Here is an 18,749-nt window from a genome sequence, read left to right on the forward strand (position 1 = left end):
GCCACATGAATCTGGCCCTTTTAGCTCCACCTGCATGGAGGCAGAGGTGCAGCTGTCTAGGCAAGATGAGCTTTGTCCTTTCCCAGGTTTTACTTGCCCCTGTTTCTTTTCCAGGGAACAGTCCTGGCATTCCCGATACTTCCCTATGGATTTTGATAGGCTGTACCTGCATTCAGTTAAGAACACGCTAAAAATCCAGCAATAGCTCCCAAACCAAAGGAGTGAGGACACAAAGACACACCTGGCCTGAAACCTCCCCATGGAGCCCACAAGCAATTCTCACCTGAAGATCCCGATTTTTAAGGATTCCCACCCAGAACGCCTCCTGGCAGTGGTTGAAAGCCAGCATTGCCTTCACCCGGTACACAAACTGCTCCAGAGACTTCTTCAACAAAGGCACGTGGTTGGTCAGCCCAATGTCTTGGTGAATCTAAACATGAAACAGTACAACAGGATCAGAATTGATTCCTGCCCAAGTATTCTGGCTATTTAAAAAGCCACTGGTTATACAGGTGGGAGGGGTGGGACATGATCCCCACAAAGCTTGCACACAGTATGGCATTTCCTGGCCAACTTCTTTTGTATCTTTCCTGTAAAAATAAAACTCAGATAAGCATTTTGTCTAAGGCAACACCCCCTGGGCAGCCTGTCCCAGGGCTCCCTCACCCTCACTGGGGAAAAGTTCTTCCCCATGTTACTGTGGAACTTCCTCTGCTCCAACTTGCAGCCATTGCCCCTTGTCCTGTCCCCACAGACACTGAAAAGGGGCTGCCCATTCCCCCTGCATCCCATCCTTCAGATATTGATAAACATTCATAAGGTCCCCCCTTAGTCTTCTTCTCTCCAGGCTCAACAGCCCCAGCTCACTCAGCCTTTCCTCACAGGGGAGATGCTCCAGGCCCTTCATCATCTCTGTAGCCTCCTCTGGACTCTCTCCAGGAGATCCCTGGCTTTGTTACCTCAGGGAGCCCAGAACTGGACACAACACTCCAGGTGGGGCCTGACCAGGGCAGAGCAGAGGGGGAGGATCCCCTCCTGTGACCTGCTGGCCACACTCCTCCTGATGCCCCTCAGGATCCCATTGGGAACTTCCAGGTGATGGCTACTGTTTGCTGTTTGCTGTGTGATGCTCTTTTTGAGGGAGAGCAGCAGATCTCAGGTTACACTGCATGGCACACCAGCAAGCATCTAGAGACTAGCATGAAAGTGAAATTAGGCCTGGCTTAACCAATGTTTACATCAACTCCTCTTCAAACAGCTGTGGAGCGTGCATTGCATCCATTATTTGCTTACATGCAGCTGCTGCCTTCTTCTTGCACAAATTACAGAGTCCCAACCAGACTGCAAGAGTGGTAAAACAGGGGTGTTGCCTAACTGCAGGTACCTGCTAACAGGGACCAGGGGACACAGCACTTGGAACTGCTAGTCAGGTGCACAGGCAAGGCACTGCAAGCTGCAGTGCTGTCCTGCTTACAGGGCCAACTGGGACTTTAAACAGGCATGAGGAGTTCACATTCAAACATAGAACTTTCTAGCACCTCCAGGGTTTGTGCCTGCTTCCTGTTCTCCCCTGTGCTGGCAGCTGCAATAATATGCTTTGTTCTCCAGCTAGACTTTCAGGCTCCTGACTAACACTGGACTAAATTGGTAACCAATCCAGCCTGGGGAGACATGCTAATAGCTGGCTTTCTCCTTTCGACTACTTTGGGAACGCTCCCTTCTTGGACATGTGTTCTTGAACCTCTCAGATGTCTAACAGGAACAGATACACACATGAGGTTCCCTCTAACTGCCTTCTCCCACGTGATTTCCTCTTGCAAGAAACCCTGTCTCTCCCCACTAATCCTCTCCTTCCTTCCTGCTCCAAGGCTCCTACAGAGAGACTGGCAGACTGCTTGCCTGTTACCACCTTCCCTCCCCCCTTTGCCCCCTTCCCTATTATCAATGTCACAATCCCAAAAAAGGCACCTCAGGAGGACTTTGAACAAGGTTTTGCCCTTGTCATCCTATTGCTGATTCTTCTGACTCACATGGCTGTTGATCTTTGGGAGAGAAGCTTTGGCAATCTGGCATCTATACTTTGTGCAAGTCTCACCTTGTTCTCAGAGACACCTCTTACAGGTGCCAACAACCAAAGATGTCAAGAACCTCTGTCCTACAAACATCAGGATCACCTCATCTGACATCCAAGTCAGCCACTTCCAGATCAAACACTTCAACTTTTGAGCCATTAACCAAAGCTGTTTCTCCTCATCTCAGAGGAGACACTGCTGGAAGCCTGCAGGTAGAAACTGACGTTGCCTTGGAAAAGCAGCAGAAGAGAAATAAATCACTCCTAGGACAGGAGCTGCTGCTGCATTTAGAACTTCTCTTACCTTGGAATGACCACACATGTGATGAAGTTGTCTGGTACTCAGCTGCAAGGTTTTCAGCAAGCTCTGCACATCATCCTGCAAGAAATAAACAGACCAGCTAATCATTCTCAAAGGATTTTTCCATAAGGGAAACAAGAATAAGGAAACAGTGTTAGTCCCAGCAGCCCTTTCAAAAGGTTATGGGACAGAGATAGGACACATGTATGCTGGAAACATCAGGTGAACAGGATTAAGCCACAGGAGACTTGCACTGAGTCCCCTTCCCTGGATGTGTTCAAAAAAAGGGTAGATGAGGTGCTCAGGGATATGGTTTAGCACAGGATGGGAATGGTTGGACTTGATCATCTTCAAAGGTCTTTTCCAACCTTGTGATTCTGTGATCTAAGTCAAGTAACTGGTAATGTCAGTGACCACATGAAGCCATGCACTTTGAACTGAAACAGATTTTGAGCTGGAGTTCAGAATGAATGTGGATCAGTGACAGTGGGGCAGTTAAAATCAAGACAACTTTGCCACATCTTGCCTTGAGCACAACTTTCTGAATTAAAAGAACCAGAGGACAAGTATAAAACATACTGCTAGCTTGTGGTATGTGAAACACATCCAACATGAACTCTGGCTATCAATCCTCCTTATTGAGCAGATTACATGGTGCTTTCTACTGTCCAGTGTAAATTACTAGGTATCTGCTTGACAACCTTATTCCCTCAAACATCCATGAGAACAGATCTTCCATTTGCAACAGCAGTTATTTATTAGAGAGAAAAACTGTGAAGACTAAGCTGAAGGTGAGTCTCACTGACCAAGATGGATTGCCTTGCAACAAAGCAGGGGAAGTAAGTGAACTCATCTTGCTTGTGTAGTGCAGCAAGGTTGGCCTGTCCACCTGCACTCAGGTATGTTGTCCTACTCAAACAATTGCAACTATCAAATTACTGCAAAGACACCAGTGTCACTGTCCACCTGGACCACAAGCCCTCACCAGCCTGACTGCTCGTGTGAGCTTCCTCCTCTCTGGCAACACCTTTGTGGTAATACCTTTTGAAGGAGATGGAGGTTGAAGGGGCTTCCATTGCTAACAGCAAAGTCATCCCACCAGAAGAGACATGACAAGCTGTGTTTGCTGAGAGCACACTGGACAGGAGGTAAACAGGGCAGAGGGCAGCTGAAAACATCAGACATGTTTGTCACCAGGTGTCATCAATGTCATGCCAGTGTGTGACCAGAGACAGGAATCTTCTTCTAGCAAGCATCAGTCATGCTTCCCAACCATTCCCAGACAGTTCTGACTCCAAAAGGCTTACCCTGTGCTTCTTAAAGCTGTAGTCCAGGAGAGGCATGGCAAGCTTCAGGAACACTTCCACAAAGAGGCGTCCATACTATAAAAGAATGGTAAATGCATCAGAAGGCAACTTAAATTCCTTCTCAAAGAACCATCAGAGAGTCAGCTAAGGACACATTCTTTCAAGCTACCATGGAGACTGTTCTTATACCATAAAGGACTATATTCATGTGAAGGCTGTACTGGAATATACAGGATCAATACTGGATGCCACTTGAATCACTGTAAAGAGAGGCTACAAGGACAAGGGCTCAATGTACACATCCCTGTTCTTACTCACTATCAAACTGGGAATAAAACTGAACTAAACACAGAATGTTAGGATCACTATGCATATACATGGGTTCCAGCCAGAAAAGGGAGAGTTGCAGAGGGGGAGGGAGATCTGTCCACTGCAATACCTCCTCTCATTTGGAAAGGAGAGAGGGGAAAGGGTCAGAAGTCAGCAATGCCAATTGCACTGAGTTGACTGTGGTTGAGACACACAATGAGGATTAATGGAAGGCAGTTAAAGGCATAAGAAACACTCTGCTTCTTCCAGGGAATTCAGTAAGCACTCTACTCCACTGTAGGCAATGACTCAAGACAGGTGGTACTTGAACTGCTCTCTTTGGGTATTTTGGATGCTTGCTTACCTTCAGGCAGATGCTGAGTACAGGCCTGCTGTCAAACACCTACTTGGATGAGAAGAAAGAAGAGCACGATCAGTCTGAAAGTCTAAAGGAAACATGAACATGGCAGCCAACTAAGAACAGCCCTTCATGTGAAATAACCCTTCAGGTGTGGAACCTGTTCTAAGGCAACAGCCATCCTCAAGTTTCAACAGGGAACACCACGTAAGCGTGTGAAACAGGCTGAAGTACTTGGCAGGATGGCTGTTTGGTGGTGGGCACAGCTTCTGCAGCTGGCACAAAACTGTCCCAACGAGTCTCAAGTTCTTAATAGTTTGGGGCCCAAGAGACCCAAGTCCAGCTGATGGGCAAGTAACCATGTAATGGTCTGAACAGAACTGGGATGTGCAAAATAAGGTGTTCTGGAAGAAATAACAAAGCTGTTACGTTAACAGTGCCAGCTGGCAAAAGGCACCAGGTGTCACTGCACAGGTCACACACAGTTGTGGTCCAACAGCAAAGAAAGAACTATGTCAGTAAGATGGACAAGCTGTCAGAGTTCAGCAGCATTGAGGTGAATGCTAAAGGGAAACCCTCCCACACAGATCCTAACCGGCTTTATTTACCACCCCTGGGTTGTTCCACCAGTCAGCCATGCTTCACCTTTTCCCCTTGTGCCCTGGGTACACTGGTCTTTGCTGGGAATGGGAAGGGAGAGCCAGAAAACCCACAGCAGAACCTCACCTTGACCAGGTTAACGAGGATATGGAAGTTGCGCACGGCGATGTTCCACTGCAGCAGCCTCTCCAGCTGCACCTGGTGGGACACAAGGGAACAACAACCCCAGCTGGTGTGTCTCCTCTCACCTTGCTGGCTGCTCTCTCAGCATTTCCTGTACCCAAAGCATGGTGGTGGTGGTTGCTGCTGAAGGCAGAGGAACAAAGCTTCTCCACAGGCAGATCTATCACAGCAAAACCACTTAACAGCAATTCCAGCCTGATCAGTGCCCACATGGCTTAAAATCCCAAGAGCTAGCAGGCTGCCTTGCTCTCAAAGTAGCTCCTGGTTGTAAAATGATGTTGTACTCCTCCAGAGGTGTGCAGACCAACCACACAGCTTAGTGCTTTGCTGATCACTACCCATTTTCTGGTTATAGCTTCTGATGGATTTACTAGGCTTCTGACATGGTACAAAGCAGAAATAAAGGAAGCTACTTATCTCTGTGTATCACTTTTGGCTCATGAATGAAGCTGCCTGACTTGCATTTCCTGTACAAAGCTCAGAAGATGATTCCTTTCCAATTTATACATCTTTATGGAACTGTACAGTTTAACTTATATTTCCTTCCCCTCAAAAACTCCAGTGCATTTATATTTGCATACCTCACCCGAGTCCGATGGCTTCCCAGCTGGGATGCTTTTCACTGAACTCTCCAGCTGAGACATCATTACTCTGAAGAAAACAGGGAATGTCTGCCTGTAGAGAAAGTGAGAGCAAAACTAAAAGCCAGCCCTGAGCATCTAGATCAGCTTCCTGTCCCCAGAACTATGTGGGAAACTTAACGGTTATCCAGCTGGGCATCCCTCTCAATGGGGAATCATAAGAGATTGACCCCAACACTCACAGAATCCCAGTGCCTGGAAGGGACCTGGAGAGCCCATGGGGTCCAACCCCCTGCCAAAGCAGCTCCCCAGCTCATATTGCACAGGGCGGCGTCCAGACGGGGCTGGAATCTCTCCAGAGATGGAGACTCCACACCCCCTGGGCAGCCTGTCCCAGGGCTCCCTCACCCTCACTGGGGAAAAGTTCTTCCCCATGTTGCTGTGGAACTTCCTGTGCTCCAACTTGCAGCCATTGCCCCTTGTCCTGTCCCCACAGACACTGAAAAGGGGCTGCCCATTCCCCCTGCATCCCATCCTTCAGATATTGATAAGGTATTGATAACATTCATAAGGTCCCCCCTTAGTCTTCTTCTCTCCAGGCTCAACAGCCCCAGCTCACTCAGCCTTTCCTCACAGGGGAGATGCTCCAGGCCCTTCATCATCTCCATAGCCTCCTCTGGACTCTCTCCAGGAGATCCCTGTCTTTTTTATCTCAGGGAGCCCAGAACTGGACACAACACTCCAGGTGGGGCCTGACCAGGGCAGAGCAGAGGGGGAGGATCCCCTCCTGTGACCTGCTGGCCACACTCCTCCTGATGCCCCCCAGGATCCCATTGGCTCTCATAAGCATGTCCAGCCCCGACTCATCACCCAGGCAGATGGAGAATCCTGGGAAGTCACAACCATTCCCTAGTATGAAGCACACATAAGACATCACCCACTTCTTCCTAGCTCTGGGGGATGCACAGTGAAGGGTCTGCAGCTGTCAGCATGATTTTGGTAGTTCCATCGTGCAGGAACGTTGGCCATCCCTGCACAAACCATGCTTCCAAATTCTGCAGCAGGAGCAGGACCTGAATACCAGCCCAGAATTGCCTACAACTACCCCACACCTCTGATGTTGGCTTTTAGAGTGCTTTATGCCCCCAGAGCAGCACAAAAAGAGGCAACATCCCTGACAATAGACAGCAGTTCATGCTCCAGTTAAAAAGTGTCACAAATCATAAATTCAACGTCTGACCCATTCCACCTGGACTGAAACCTAGCCTGTTGTGTACAAGAATGTTTTCAAATGCCCAGAGTAGTCCAGGGCAGTACTAACATGAAACCACAACAGACCACAAAGTAAGAGAAATCAATAATAAAAAGCAGAAACTGCCACTGTGCATCTCATGACATTGATTAATAGCTCTAGTGATGTAATTACCTGCTAAGTGTAGGGTAAGTGGAAGAACATCCATCTTTGGCAGAGTTGATCAGCTCAGGAACACCAACACTAGAGATTTCTTCCATAGCTTTCCAGATGTTATCTGTATGCTCCAGGTAGACACTAAACCCAAAACCAGCTTAGTTCATCAGCAAATATTATGCAGAGTAACACAGCAAGTTCTTAACAGTGTCCTACATGTAACATGTGGCCTAAAATCGTCAAGCTTGTTCTTATGCCAATCATAGAATCACAGAATCCCAGGCTGGTCTGGGTTGGAAGGGACCCCCAAGGATCACAGAGCTCCAATCTCCCTGCCACAGGCAGGGACACCAACCTCCAGGCCTGGAGCTACACAAGGTTGCCCAGGGCCCCAGCCAACCTGGCTTTGAACACCCCCAGGGATGGGGCATCCACCCCCTCTCTGGGCAGCCTGTTCCAGCCCCTCACCACTCTCTCTGGAAAGAACATCCCCCTAATATCTAATTTAAACCTTCCCTCCTTTAGCTTTAATCCATCCCCCTTGTCCTGCCAGTCTCTACCCTTTTAACAAGCTGATTTCCCTCCTGTTCCTCTGCTCCCTTCAGGGACTGGAAGGCTGCAATGAGGTCCCCCCACAGCCTTCTCTTCTCCAGGCTGACCCAGCCCAGCTCCCTCAGCCTCTCTCTGTAGGGGAGCTACTCCAGCCCTCTGATCATCTCTGTGGCTCCTCTGACCCCTCTCTGACAGTCCCACATCTTTCTTGTACTGGGGCCCCAGCTCTGGACACAGATCAGGCAATGGTGTGTAGGAAAACTGACACAGCACACAGGACTGTCACAGTAATGTCACCAAAGGCTGCCATCACCTGAAACAAACCTGGATTTCATATATCCCTCATTCTTGGATTTAGGAAGAGCAGAAGATGAGGAGGTGGAGTTGCCCTTTATGTGAGAGAACAGACAGAATGCATGGAGCTCAGCATGGGGATAGGTGATGAGCCAACTGAGTGTGTGTCTGCTGCAGGGCACCTGGATCAGGAACAATGAGTAAAGGAAGCCTTCTCCAGACAGGTAGAAGTAGCCCCATGATTGCAAGTCTTGTTCCTCACAGGGAACACCAGCTGGAAGGACACTATGGCAAGGTAAAAACAATCCAGGAGGTTCCTGAAGAGCACTGATGACAACTTCCTGACACAGTCTGACAGGGGAGCTGAGGAGGAGTGGTGCTCTGCCAGACCTCACACAAGGAAGGGCTCTTTGGGGATGGGAAGGTCAAAGGCAGCCTTGGCTGCAGGGACCACAAGATGGAGTTCAGGATCCTGAGAGTAGAGAGCAGGACTAACAGCAAAATCACAACCCTGGCCTTGAGGAGGACAGACTTTGGCTTCTTGGGGCAGGGGTCTAGAGGATCCAAGAAATCTGGTTGATACTCAAGGGTCACCTCCTGCAAGCTCATGAACAGTCCACCCCAAAGAGCAGAAAGTCAAACAAAAATGCCAGGAGGCCTGTGGGGATGAACTAGGAGCTCCTGGCAAAACTCAAACACAAAAAGGGAGTATACAGAAGGTGGCAGCAGAGACAGGTAACCAGGGAGGAATAAACACACCTCCAAACGTGTAGAAATATGGTTAAGAAAGCCAAAGCCCTCCTGGAGCTGAATCTGTTGAATGTGGCAAGGGGTATCAGGGGCAGTAAGAAGGGCTTCTGGAAGTACCTACGTTGCAAATGGAAGATTAAGGAAAATGTGGATTCATGGCTGAATGGGGCAGGGACCTGGGGACACAGGACATGGACAAAGTTGAGGTACTTGTTAAAAGGAAAGAATGCCTTCATCACCTCAATCTTTACTAGCAAAAGTGGCTCTAGAAATCCCATACTTCAGAGGAGGGGTAAGCCTGGAGCAAGGAAGGCTGTGGAAGAGGATCTGGGTGGGGAATAGCTAAGCAAACTGGACACCTCTGAATGATCAGAGTGGCTGGGAGAGTGCCTGGAGGAAAGGAAACATCACACCTATCTTCAAGAAGGGCAGGAGGAAGGACCCAGGGAACTACAGGCCAGTCAGCCACACTTTGATCGCTGAGGTGGTGGAACTACTATCCTGGAAATCATTTCCAGGCACATGAAGGATGAGAAGGTGATTTGGAGTAGCCAGCATGGACCCAGCAAGGGAAGTCATGTCTGACCAGCCTAGGCCTTTGATGAAATGACTGGCTTACAGATGAGGGAAGAGTAATGGACATTGATCTACCCTGACCTGTAAGGCTTTCAGCACTGTCTCCATTAAGATGCTCACAGAACAGCTGTTGAAGTCTGGGCTGGATGAGCAGGCAGTGAGGTGGATTTAAAACTGATTGAACAGTGAAGCTCAGAGGGTTGTGCCCAACATGGTCCCAGGCAGCTTGCTCTAGGGCATCCTGCTGGGGCACAGAGCTTGGAATGAGGTGACCTCCAGAGGCCCCTGCCAGCCTCAACCATCCTGCAAATCTGTGATTCTATTTCACTCAGTACTCAGCCCTGCTCTCCTTGGCTTTGGTGAGAGCTGGTCACTCAATGCTCAGCCCTGCTCTCCTTGGCTTTGGTGAGAGCTGGTCACTCAATGCTCAGCCCTGCTCTCCTTGGCTTTGGTGAGAGCTGGTTTCTTTCAGCTCAGTGCAAATCAAGCTTGTGTGTCTGCAGGCACACCTACACACGTGCTGATGTACCTGACAAGCTGTCACCCAGCAAGCACCAGGTCCAAACATGTTCTGGGGACAATGGCTAACAGGATTCTTCCCTCACTCACTTTGAGAGCTGTAAAACACTGCTTTAGCCCAAGTGTGTAAGTGTGAGGGTTGTGACTGGGGAACCATTCTGTGCAGCAGCAGTAATGACTAGAAGTGTTTTGGCAGGCTTGGGCCTTACCAGAGCAGAGTGTACAGGGCACTGGTGAACTGGCTGCCCCTCTCCCGGTCTCCGTTGGGCTTCACCCACGACTGGCAGAGGAAATGTTTTGCTAGTGAAGCTGTAAAAGAGAAGAGAGAACTTCCTGAAGGAAGACCCCCAAGACAATTTCCTTCTTCCCTGTAAAGGCAGTGTGTCTAGAAGATCACAGTATCGTTACCTCTCAGCATGCCTGAGCTTTGGGAAACCAGAATGCCTTTCCCCTGAGCAGCAGTCAGGCCACAAGGATCTACATCATGATAATACAATAAATACACACCCAGTGTGCTCCTGGGCTGGAATGCCTGTCCACATCAGAACCCTGACCCATCTCTGGCCCTGACAAACTTACATTAAGCATTATTTGTCTGGTAGCTCCTACAGCAAGCTGGTTTTAATTAGGGCAACATTCAACCTTCAGGCACCTGTTTCCAGAACTGGAATTCCAGTAGCAAGTGACCTGACAATTTGGCCACAGGACTATAATAATAATTGGGCAAGTTGAAAGTTTCCAGAATTCTTAAACTGAACCTGCTAGCAAACCTGATTGTCTCTTGCAGAAATGTTTAAAACCAAGAAATCATGACTTCAAGCTGGTTATTCCCTGCCACGCTCAGTGGGCAGTTCTTCCAATGTGGAACCTTTTAAATTAGTAAAATCATCTCAAATGAGGGAATTTACAATTCTGAGTGACTGGGGGAGCTAAAGTCAAATTCTAAAGGTGTCTTAGTATGACAAGTTATGGCTGAGAGAGGTGACTGTGTCTGGAGTCTTTGTTTCAGTGTGTGACAAAGCAAAGACCAGGTCGTTTTCTTGTCTATTCCCTGCAAGCCTGTTTGTGCTGTACCTGCTTGAGTGCTGTTCCTCTGACAGAACAGGTCCTGATCCCTGAGAAAATCTCTGCATTTGTTGCATGGAGTTTAAAACATGCAGGCTTTCCTCTCTCTCCTCTGAATTAATGCTCTATTTGCAGTTCATTATAATAATTTTTGGATGTCAGCTGTCACAGACACCCATGTTTACACTAGGAACCTACATTATGGTAGATCTATGATTGTCTTCACAACCAGGGATTAAACTGGGACAAAAACTGAACAGCAGGCTTGTTCTTAGAACTCTGAAAAGCTGTGAGGCTGTAAGACACCAGCCAAGAGAGCTGTAGTCTGCCTTCCTGTGTGTGACTGAGGCACAACAAAACAAACACCAAAGAGGTTCCAATGTATTCACTGCCATTCCTTTCATTAACCATTGGAGTGTTTACCCAGTGAGATTATCAAATGCCAAAGGAAAGTCTCTGCCTTAAAACGTCCACCCCAGAGTCAGAACCCAAGATCTACAGGCAGAGGACAGCATGAAAAATAATCTGAGATCAGAGTCCTTCACACATTACCCATTTTCTCTCTCTTCCAGCCAGCCATGGGTTTCTCAGCGATGGCAATCAGGAGCTGAGTGAGGGTGAAGGCACAGGAGAAGCTGGGAACACTCTGCTGGAAATTCAGCAGGTATTGAAAGCTCTCACTGGGGATGACAGGGCAGAGGAAAGGTTAAAACACTGTAGGTAAGTAATCTCCCTAAAAAAAACTAAATAGAAAGGAAGCATTAGACCAGCTCCAATCCAAGCTCTCCCTAGCCCAGTATTTTGTCTCTGTCTGGCAGTGCCCTTCTGAAGAAGGGGTAGTCAACCACCATAGATAAAAATTCAGCCATCGAAAAACTTCCCTTAAGCCCCAGTTACTCTAAATCTAGCAACACCTCCTGCTTCTGCCCAGTGTTAACTACCCAGAAGTTCATTCCTTTCATGAATCCTACTAACCTACTAGTCTCAAACATGCAAACAAATGAGATTTAGAGATTACTGCAAATTTTACAGTCCACTGGGTCCTTTTCATTAGGTTGGACTGCACTGCCACCCAATCACACACAAGCTTCTCTGAAGGTAGCATGGTCTCTAGGAGAGCTCCCAAACACCCTTTACCCATAATGCCCACAGAAAACAGGGAAAACAGCTTGAAATTCAGTTTTCTGAAGCTTTGAAAGGGATGATTCTACCTTATCAGCTCCTCAAGAAGAAGAAACTCTGTCTCTCCTGGCTTTAGCCTGTCTGCAAGCACCTGGAGACCTGATCTTAGCAAGTCGGTATTTTCATGCTGAGTAAAACCATTCCTGAGGAAGAGGGAAAAAAAAAATCAGATTCATCATCAGACTAGAAGGAAGAGAAGCATCAGATACAAAATCCTGTCTGGGCATAGTTTTGCAACAGGAAAAACCCTGTAATATGAAAGTCATAAGGAGACACAGGAACTGATTTTGACAGCAAAATTACTTGGCTCACACACACCTTATCTTTTCCAGGAGTGGAAATCTGTGCACACACAGTGCTAATGTTTCAGTTAGACTGCAAACTGAGACCAAGGAGGGGACAGGCCCACATGTACTGAAACAGTGTTAACAGAACTGGAAGAGATGGCAGGTGCTGTGCGAGTGCAGTGACAGTGGCTGGTCACCCCTTGAACAACAGGGAGGGAATCCCAGAATCCCAGGGGTTGGAAGGGACCCCCAGAGCCCATGGGGTCCAACCCCCTGCCAAAGCAGCTCCCCAGCTCATATTGCACAGGGCGGCGTCCAGACGGGGCTGGAATCTCTCCAGAGATGGAGACTCCACACCCCCTGGGCAGCCTGTCCCAGGGCTCCCTCACCCTCACTGGGGAAAAGTTCTTCCCCATGCTGCTGTGGAACTTCCTCTGCTCCAACTTGCAGCCATTGCCCCTTGTCCTGTCCCCACAGACACTGAAAAGGGGCTGCCCATTCCCCCTGCATCCCATCCTTCAGATATTGATAAACATTCATAAGGTCCCCCCTTAGTCTTCTTCTCTCCAGGCTGAACAGCCCCAGCTCACTCAGCCTTTCCTCACAGGGGAGATGCTCCAGGCCCTTCATCATCTCTGTAGCCTCCTCTGGACTCTCTCCAGGAGATCCCTGGCTTTTTTATCCCAGGGAGCCTGCAGAGATCTTCATTAATTCTTTCAACTACTGGTGTCTGAAACCATTCAGTGAGGACAGGCACTCTGGAAAGGCTCTAATGCATCCATGTGTTACACCTATGGACCTGATATTGGTAATGCTCAAGTCCACCTTTAAGACACAAGTCAATTAGCAATCAGTAATCTAAGAGGGCTCCATCAAATGTATGTCAAAGGGGCTGTGATTTGGCTGTTGGACGTGGCTGGCTGGACAGCTCACACCAATCTATGGCTGTGTGACCTACAGCTAAGCAGAATGATGCTACTCTCTATCCAACGCTTGTGGTCAGGTTCTTGGTGTACAAGGTGGGGACACTCAGGAACAACCAACGTTCATATTGGCCAATGAGGAAACAACTGGGAAAAGTCAGGAGTGGATCAGGGTCCCTGAGGCCCCAGTACTGGCTAAAAGGAGAAGCAGACCTCATGCATTCTTTTTTTGTGGGTTTTTTTTGTTGTTGTTGTTTGGGGTTTTGTTTGGGGGGAGGGTTGTGGTTGGTTGTTGGGTTTTTTGTTTGGTTGGTTTTGGGTTTTGGTTGGGGAGGTTGTTTGTTGTTTTTTGGGTTTTTTTACACAATTACAACTGGGGGTTTTTTTAAGCACAAAGGTAAATCACTTTCCGCACACAGAGCTAAATTAGGGTTCAGAAAAAGCTTCTGTGATGCTCTCCTGGATTATATCAGCAGATGCAGAGGTCAAATCCAGGCTGGACATGCACTGCTGAGACTGGCATTTATGAATCCAGTTGGAGTGCAGTAGCAGCACAGGCTTCTTGCCTGGATACATTCATCCTTTCCAAGGATGAATTTCCAAGCAAAGAAAATTCTTTCATTGCTCAGGATTCAAACAGTTTAACAAATGATGAGGGACTTGCTGGGTAAGAATTTTCAAGATTTCTAGACAGAATGGAAGCTGCACACCTAGATGTGCCAGTGTGCCCACTATGCTGGTCTTGATCCAAAGCCACATCGATTTCTAGCCAGTTCAGTGCCTCATTGTACATCCACTGTTAATCACCTAGTTTTAGTTCAGCTCAGGGTCAGATAGCAAAGCTCAACGTAGCTATAAAGTACTTGAAAGTCTTCAACCACTGCAGTGTGCTGCTCTGCATGGCTGACAGGCCATTTGTTGGGTACAAACTCTTTAAAGAAAAGGAACAAGAGGAGGGAGTAATAAAATAGACTTTGCTCATTTTGGCAACTGTATGTTCTTCCATCCCAACTCACCAAGCAAACAGGGAACGGAACGTTAGTAACAGCTGCTGGTAACAACAGGACATCAGCTGGTGCTCCTGGATGTTCACTCCTGGTTCATGTTCTGCAGCCTGATTTTGTACAGCTGCCTTTAATACAGAACAAACAATTCATTAAATGCTACACCAAGAAGAGATAATGGCACAAGAATCCATTTCCATGAACTCCACGTTCAAAAAACTTGAAGAAAACAAAGCAGCTCTTTTTCCACACAAACAGAACTAAAAATACCTTTTGAGGTGACATAACTTGGCAGTTCTTTTGAGTAAAAATTGCTGCCCACTGACCTGGAAGTAGTTGTGCATGTTCTCCATGTGACTGCACAGTGGCTTCAGCAGCTTGACTACACATGTAGCAACTTCCTTGGGGGTTCTCTGACACAGGTGGGAGAAGCCAATATCCTTGTAGCCTCTTTCCTGCAGCAAACCCAAAAGAGTAAAGTCACTTCATCAGCCTTACTTCAGAATAACTTCACATCAAATCTTAGCCTACTTCTGAGTGGTACCATTCCTGATGTCATTCCCTCTGTCAGGAAGGGGCAGAGAACAAGAAAGTTGGCTTCTGCTGAACAACCAGTGCCAACTCACCAATCCACAGCCAAGTGCCTAACATCTGATGAAAAGAATAGCTCTTATATAGAGCTGCAGATCCATTTAGGTTGGAAAAGACCTTTATGATCACAGAGTCCAACATTTTACTCAAACACTAAGAGAAGGCAGCTTCTGCAGGTCAAAATTAAGATAGGTAGAAAGACAAGGAGAAAGAACACTGAAGATAGGATGGACTCTGTCAGGCTGCAGTCAGTTTCTCATAGTTTCATGCAGTGGGCCACCCATGTTTACTTCCCTCCTAAGGGCATCAGCCAGGAAGGCAAGGAGTCACTGCACTCCAGGTGTTCTTCTAAAGACTGCAGAGGAGCAGAAACACAGATCTGGCAGCTTCTGCTAGACATGGCTGCTGTTTGGCCTGCCTAACCTGAGCTACTTCTTGAACAACCAGCCTTTTCTAGGAGACGAAAAGGGTCACTTGAGTTTTGAGGCTATAAGGCTTTCCCCTTACTTATATACCCTTTTCTGATACATGCAGAGAACTAGATGCTTCAACACTTCAGCAAGGGAAGTGGTGCAGGAATCTCTTTGGAAACAGCAGGTGCTGCTCTGACATAGCTGGGCATCAGACTAACAACTCCCAAAAACATTTATCTTGGGAAAGGCCTGGAGCCACTGGCATGCCCCTAGACCCACTGGCTGCTGCTGTACTTGCCTTTGGAAAGGGCACTCTCCTCGTGGAGCATGGGGTCAGCACATGCTCCAACTTCCAGCACAGGTCATCCAGGAGGAAGCAAAGTTCAGCAGGCCCCAGCTGCACCACTTCACGAGCCTGCAGTCAGAAGAACAGTCAGTCCCAGGACCCCAGCAGGTAATTGTGCCTGGAAGCTGAAGATCCCATCTTCTATTTCCAGTTATGATTCCTGGCTTAGTTAACCTCAGCCAGGGCCCTGTTTGCTTGATGCTATGGTTTTATGTCTCCCCCACAGCAAGTATGGGGCACTGATTGTGGTTACTCAAAGTGTGAAGCAACCGTGGTGCTCTGAACATAGCTGAGGCAACATCAGTAACAACCCCTGAGAGAGAATGGATTTACAGACACTGACATTGAAAATAAGCTCTAAAAAGAGGTTTAAGCCCAAAGAGTCACAGAATTCACTGAGTAAGAGCCAGGAAGTAATTTGAAACGTGGCAGTACTTCACAGCTTGTCAAATGATCATCCGACCAGCCTGTGACCTGCACGCAGACAGCCTGGAGCAGGCAGGGCCACCTCCAGCCTGCCACGGCCCTTCCACATTCTACCAACCTTACTGTAGCTCAGCATTAGACTCCAGGTGGGCTCAGCCTGCCTACAGAGAAGGTGACAGAAGGAAGCACTTCTGCTTTCCACATCCATAGCAATGCAGTTTTATATCATCTCCCAGATGATGAACAGGACCCTGCGTGCTGAGGGGCACCAGGTCCACATTTGTGCTGAGTTCCTGATCTGCTGGTCATAGAATCCCAGACTGGTCTGGGTTGGAAGGGACTCCAAAGATTACAGAGCTCCAACCCCCTGCCACAGGCAGGGACACCAACCTCCAGGCCTGGAGCTACATAAGGTTGCCCAGGGCCCCATCCAACCTGGCCTTGAACACCCCCAGGGATGGGGCACCCACCCCCTCTCTGGGCAGCCTGTTCCAGCCCCTCACCACTCTCTCTGCAAAGAACTTCCCCCTAATATCCAATTTAAACCTTCCTCCCTTCAGCTTCACTCCATCCCCCTTGTCCTGCCAGTCTCTACCCTTTTAACAAGCTGATTCCCCTCCTGTTTCTCTGCTCCCTTCCGGGACTGGAAGGCTGCAATGAGGTCCCCCTGCAGCCTTCTCTTCCCCAGGCAGTCTCTCTGATGCCTCCAGACTCTTGCCTCTTTGCAACACAAGCTTCATTTAAATGACATAGGTTTTTTTTACTAGGTAAGCTGCCTCTTAATGTATTCAACACCATACAGCTTCCCACAGGGGCAGTTACACAAAGCCTTATCAGCATGGCTTGGCACTCTTCACTCACCTCTGTGTGCATCTCTGTGTCCAGGACAGACTTGGTCAGCAGCCCGCAGTGCAGCACAGTGAACACCTCAAGGTCCAGCTCTCGGAAGTAGGGGCGATAGCTCTGCAGCTGGGCCAGAGGATTTCCTGCTTCCTTCTCAGCAGCACTCTGAGAAGTAAATGGCAGAGTTAAGGTTGCAACCTGCAGGCCTATCAGAGTTTCTGCCTCAAATAAAGCTATTTCTTTCTCACAGATCTCTGTGGTTTGTGCCTGGTTGAAAAGCCAACTAAGAATATTTCGTGGCAGCTGGTAGACAGACAAGCACACTGGATCACAAGCATTTTCATTTTGGACTGTATGAGACACTACAACTTTTCTAAATGTCTAAAAATTACTTAGGAAGCTGGAATAATCTTTGCTATCTCCTTTCTGTGAATCATTTCAAAACCCATTCTTGGACTTGCACTATAAGCACCACGTGAGATAAAGGTGAATGTCTTTATCTTAATACCAGGATGGCAAACCACAGGATGCCCTGATGCCTCAGGAAAAATCTCTAAACTCCTGGAAATTCACTCCACACAGGACAGCAGCCAGGCAGGGTTTGAATGTCTCCAGACTGAAGACTCCACAACCTCTCTAGGCAGCCTATTTCAGTGCTCTGTAACCCTCACAGTAAAGGGGTTCCTCCTCATGGTTAGGCAGAAATTCCTATATTCCAGTTTGTGCCCACTGCCTCTTGTGACACAATGTAGCCCCCAAGCAGCCCCTCTGACCCTGGGGCTCAGGGATTTCCCACCCACAGAGCAGTTCTTGACTCCACTATGTGATTATGTGGCTCTAAGCATTCACTTTCAAGGATGTTAAATTTCCAGACATAGCTCCCAAATCAAAAGGAGCCAGGACTCAAAGACATACCTGGCCTGAAACCTCCCCAGGCAGCCCCCAAGCAGCCCCTCTGACCCTGGGGCTCAGGGATTTCCCACCCACAGAGCAGTTCTAAAGTTCACTATGTGATTACTCAGCACTAGCAGCATTGACTTTCCAGCTGTACTCTTATACTTTTAGAGTATAATAACTTGTCTAAAAATGAACAAGTATTAAAATCCAGTAATTCATCAGTTGGCAGGTCTGGTGAATAGTTCTTAGTGTGTGATGAAAATGGGTAATTTTACAGATGCCTTATCATTAGTACACTGATTAAATACCTCAAGGAAAATTTGCAAACCATGGCTGAACCAGACCAGAACCAGCAGGAGCTACAGCTCTTCCCAAGGTTCCTATTTCCAGATTCACCTTGCAGTTTCTGAACTGAGTCTAGGAATGGCAGGTCATTGCATTAATTTGGGACAGGACACTGGCTTAGAATGGAAATCTTCTTAACCAGAAATAACTAACAGTGTTCTCAATCCTGCACATCCACAGTGCCCGGAGCCGTGCTGCCTGCTGGTGAGTGGCTGGCCTCTGCAGGAGACAGTGCTCAAGATTCATATGGGAGGCAGGTGTCAGAAAGCAGAATCAAACCACTTAACTGTGATCAGCTTTTGAAATGAACAACCTCTCACTCAAAGCTTTTAAGTTCCTATGTCATCTCCTCTAGCCTGTCCCTTGCAAGCCCCCAGGGGTATACACCTACCTTCTCCAGCTCGGAGAGCTCAGTATCAGGCTGGTTTCCTTCAGAACTGTCATCTACTTGAGAACGGTCTGCAGAGCCAGCTTTGCTGCCATCAGCCTTTTTTTTCCTTCCTTAAAAAGAAAAGCAGCTTGAGAAACAAAGGCTATACTGTGCTCAAAGTTAGACAGCACTTGCAGCAGGGAAATGGCACAGGTTCTACTTTAATCATCCCTAAGCAAGCATGGAGC

General features: G+C 47.9%; 1 protein-coding gene across 1 annotated transcript in view; it reads right to left on the reverse strand.

Annotated features, from left to right (window-relative positions):
- The window catches only part of FANCD2 (FA complementation group D2), a gene marked incomplete at its 5' end in the record, with an annotated part of 51,193 nt that overhangs the window by 1,263 nt on the left and 31,181 nt on the right, over window positions 1-18,749 (reverse strand). The window contains 15 exons of the mRNA XM_084269760.1: window positions 284-430; window positions 2,376-2,450; window positions 3,680-3,754; window positions 4,353-4,391; window positions 5,073-5,144; window positions 5,711-5,804; window positions 7,137-7,259; window positions 10,019-10,118; window positions 11,427-11,554; window positions 12,086-12,199; window positions 14,283-14,394; window positions 14,593-14,725; window positions 15,573-15,689; window positions 16,908-17,054; window positions 18,523-18,632. Of these exons, the coding sequence (XP_084125886.1) occupies window positions 284-430; window positions 2,376-2,450; window positions 3,680-3,754; window positions 4,353-4,391; window positions 5,073-5,144; window positions 5,711-5,804; window positions 7,137-7,259; window positions 10,019-10,118; window positions 11,427-11,554; window positions 12,086-12,199; window positions 14,283-14,394; window positions 14,593-14,725; window positions 15,573-15,689; window positions 16,908-17,054; window positions 18,523-18,632 (1,586 nt within the window). The remainder of the gene's footprint in view (window positions 1-283; window positions 431-2,375; window positions 2,451-3,679; window positions 3,755-4,352; window positions 4,392-5,072; window positions 5,145-5,710; window positions 5,805-7,136; window positions 7,260-10,018; window positions 10,119-11,426; window positions 11,555-12,085; window positions 12,200-14,282; window positions 14,395-14,592; window positions 14,726-15,572; window positions 15,690-16,907; window positions 17,055-18,522; window positions 18,633-18,749) is intronic.

The sequence above is a fragment of the Gallinula chloropus genome, assembly GCF_964237585.1.
Source record: "Gallinula chloropus genome assembly, chromosome: 12".
NCBI lineage: Eukaryota > Metazoa > Chordata > Aves > Gruiformes > Rallidae > Gallinula > Gallinula chloropus.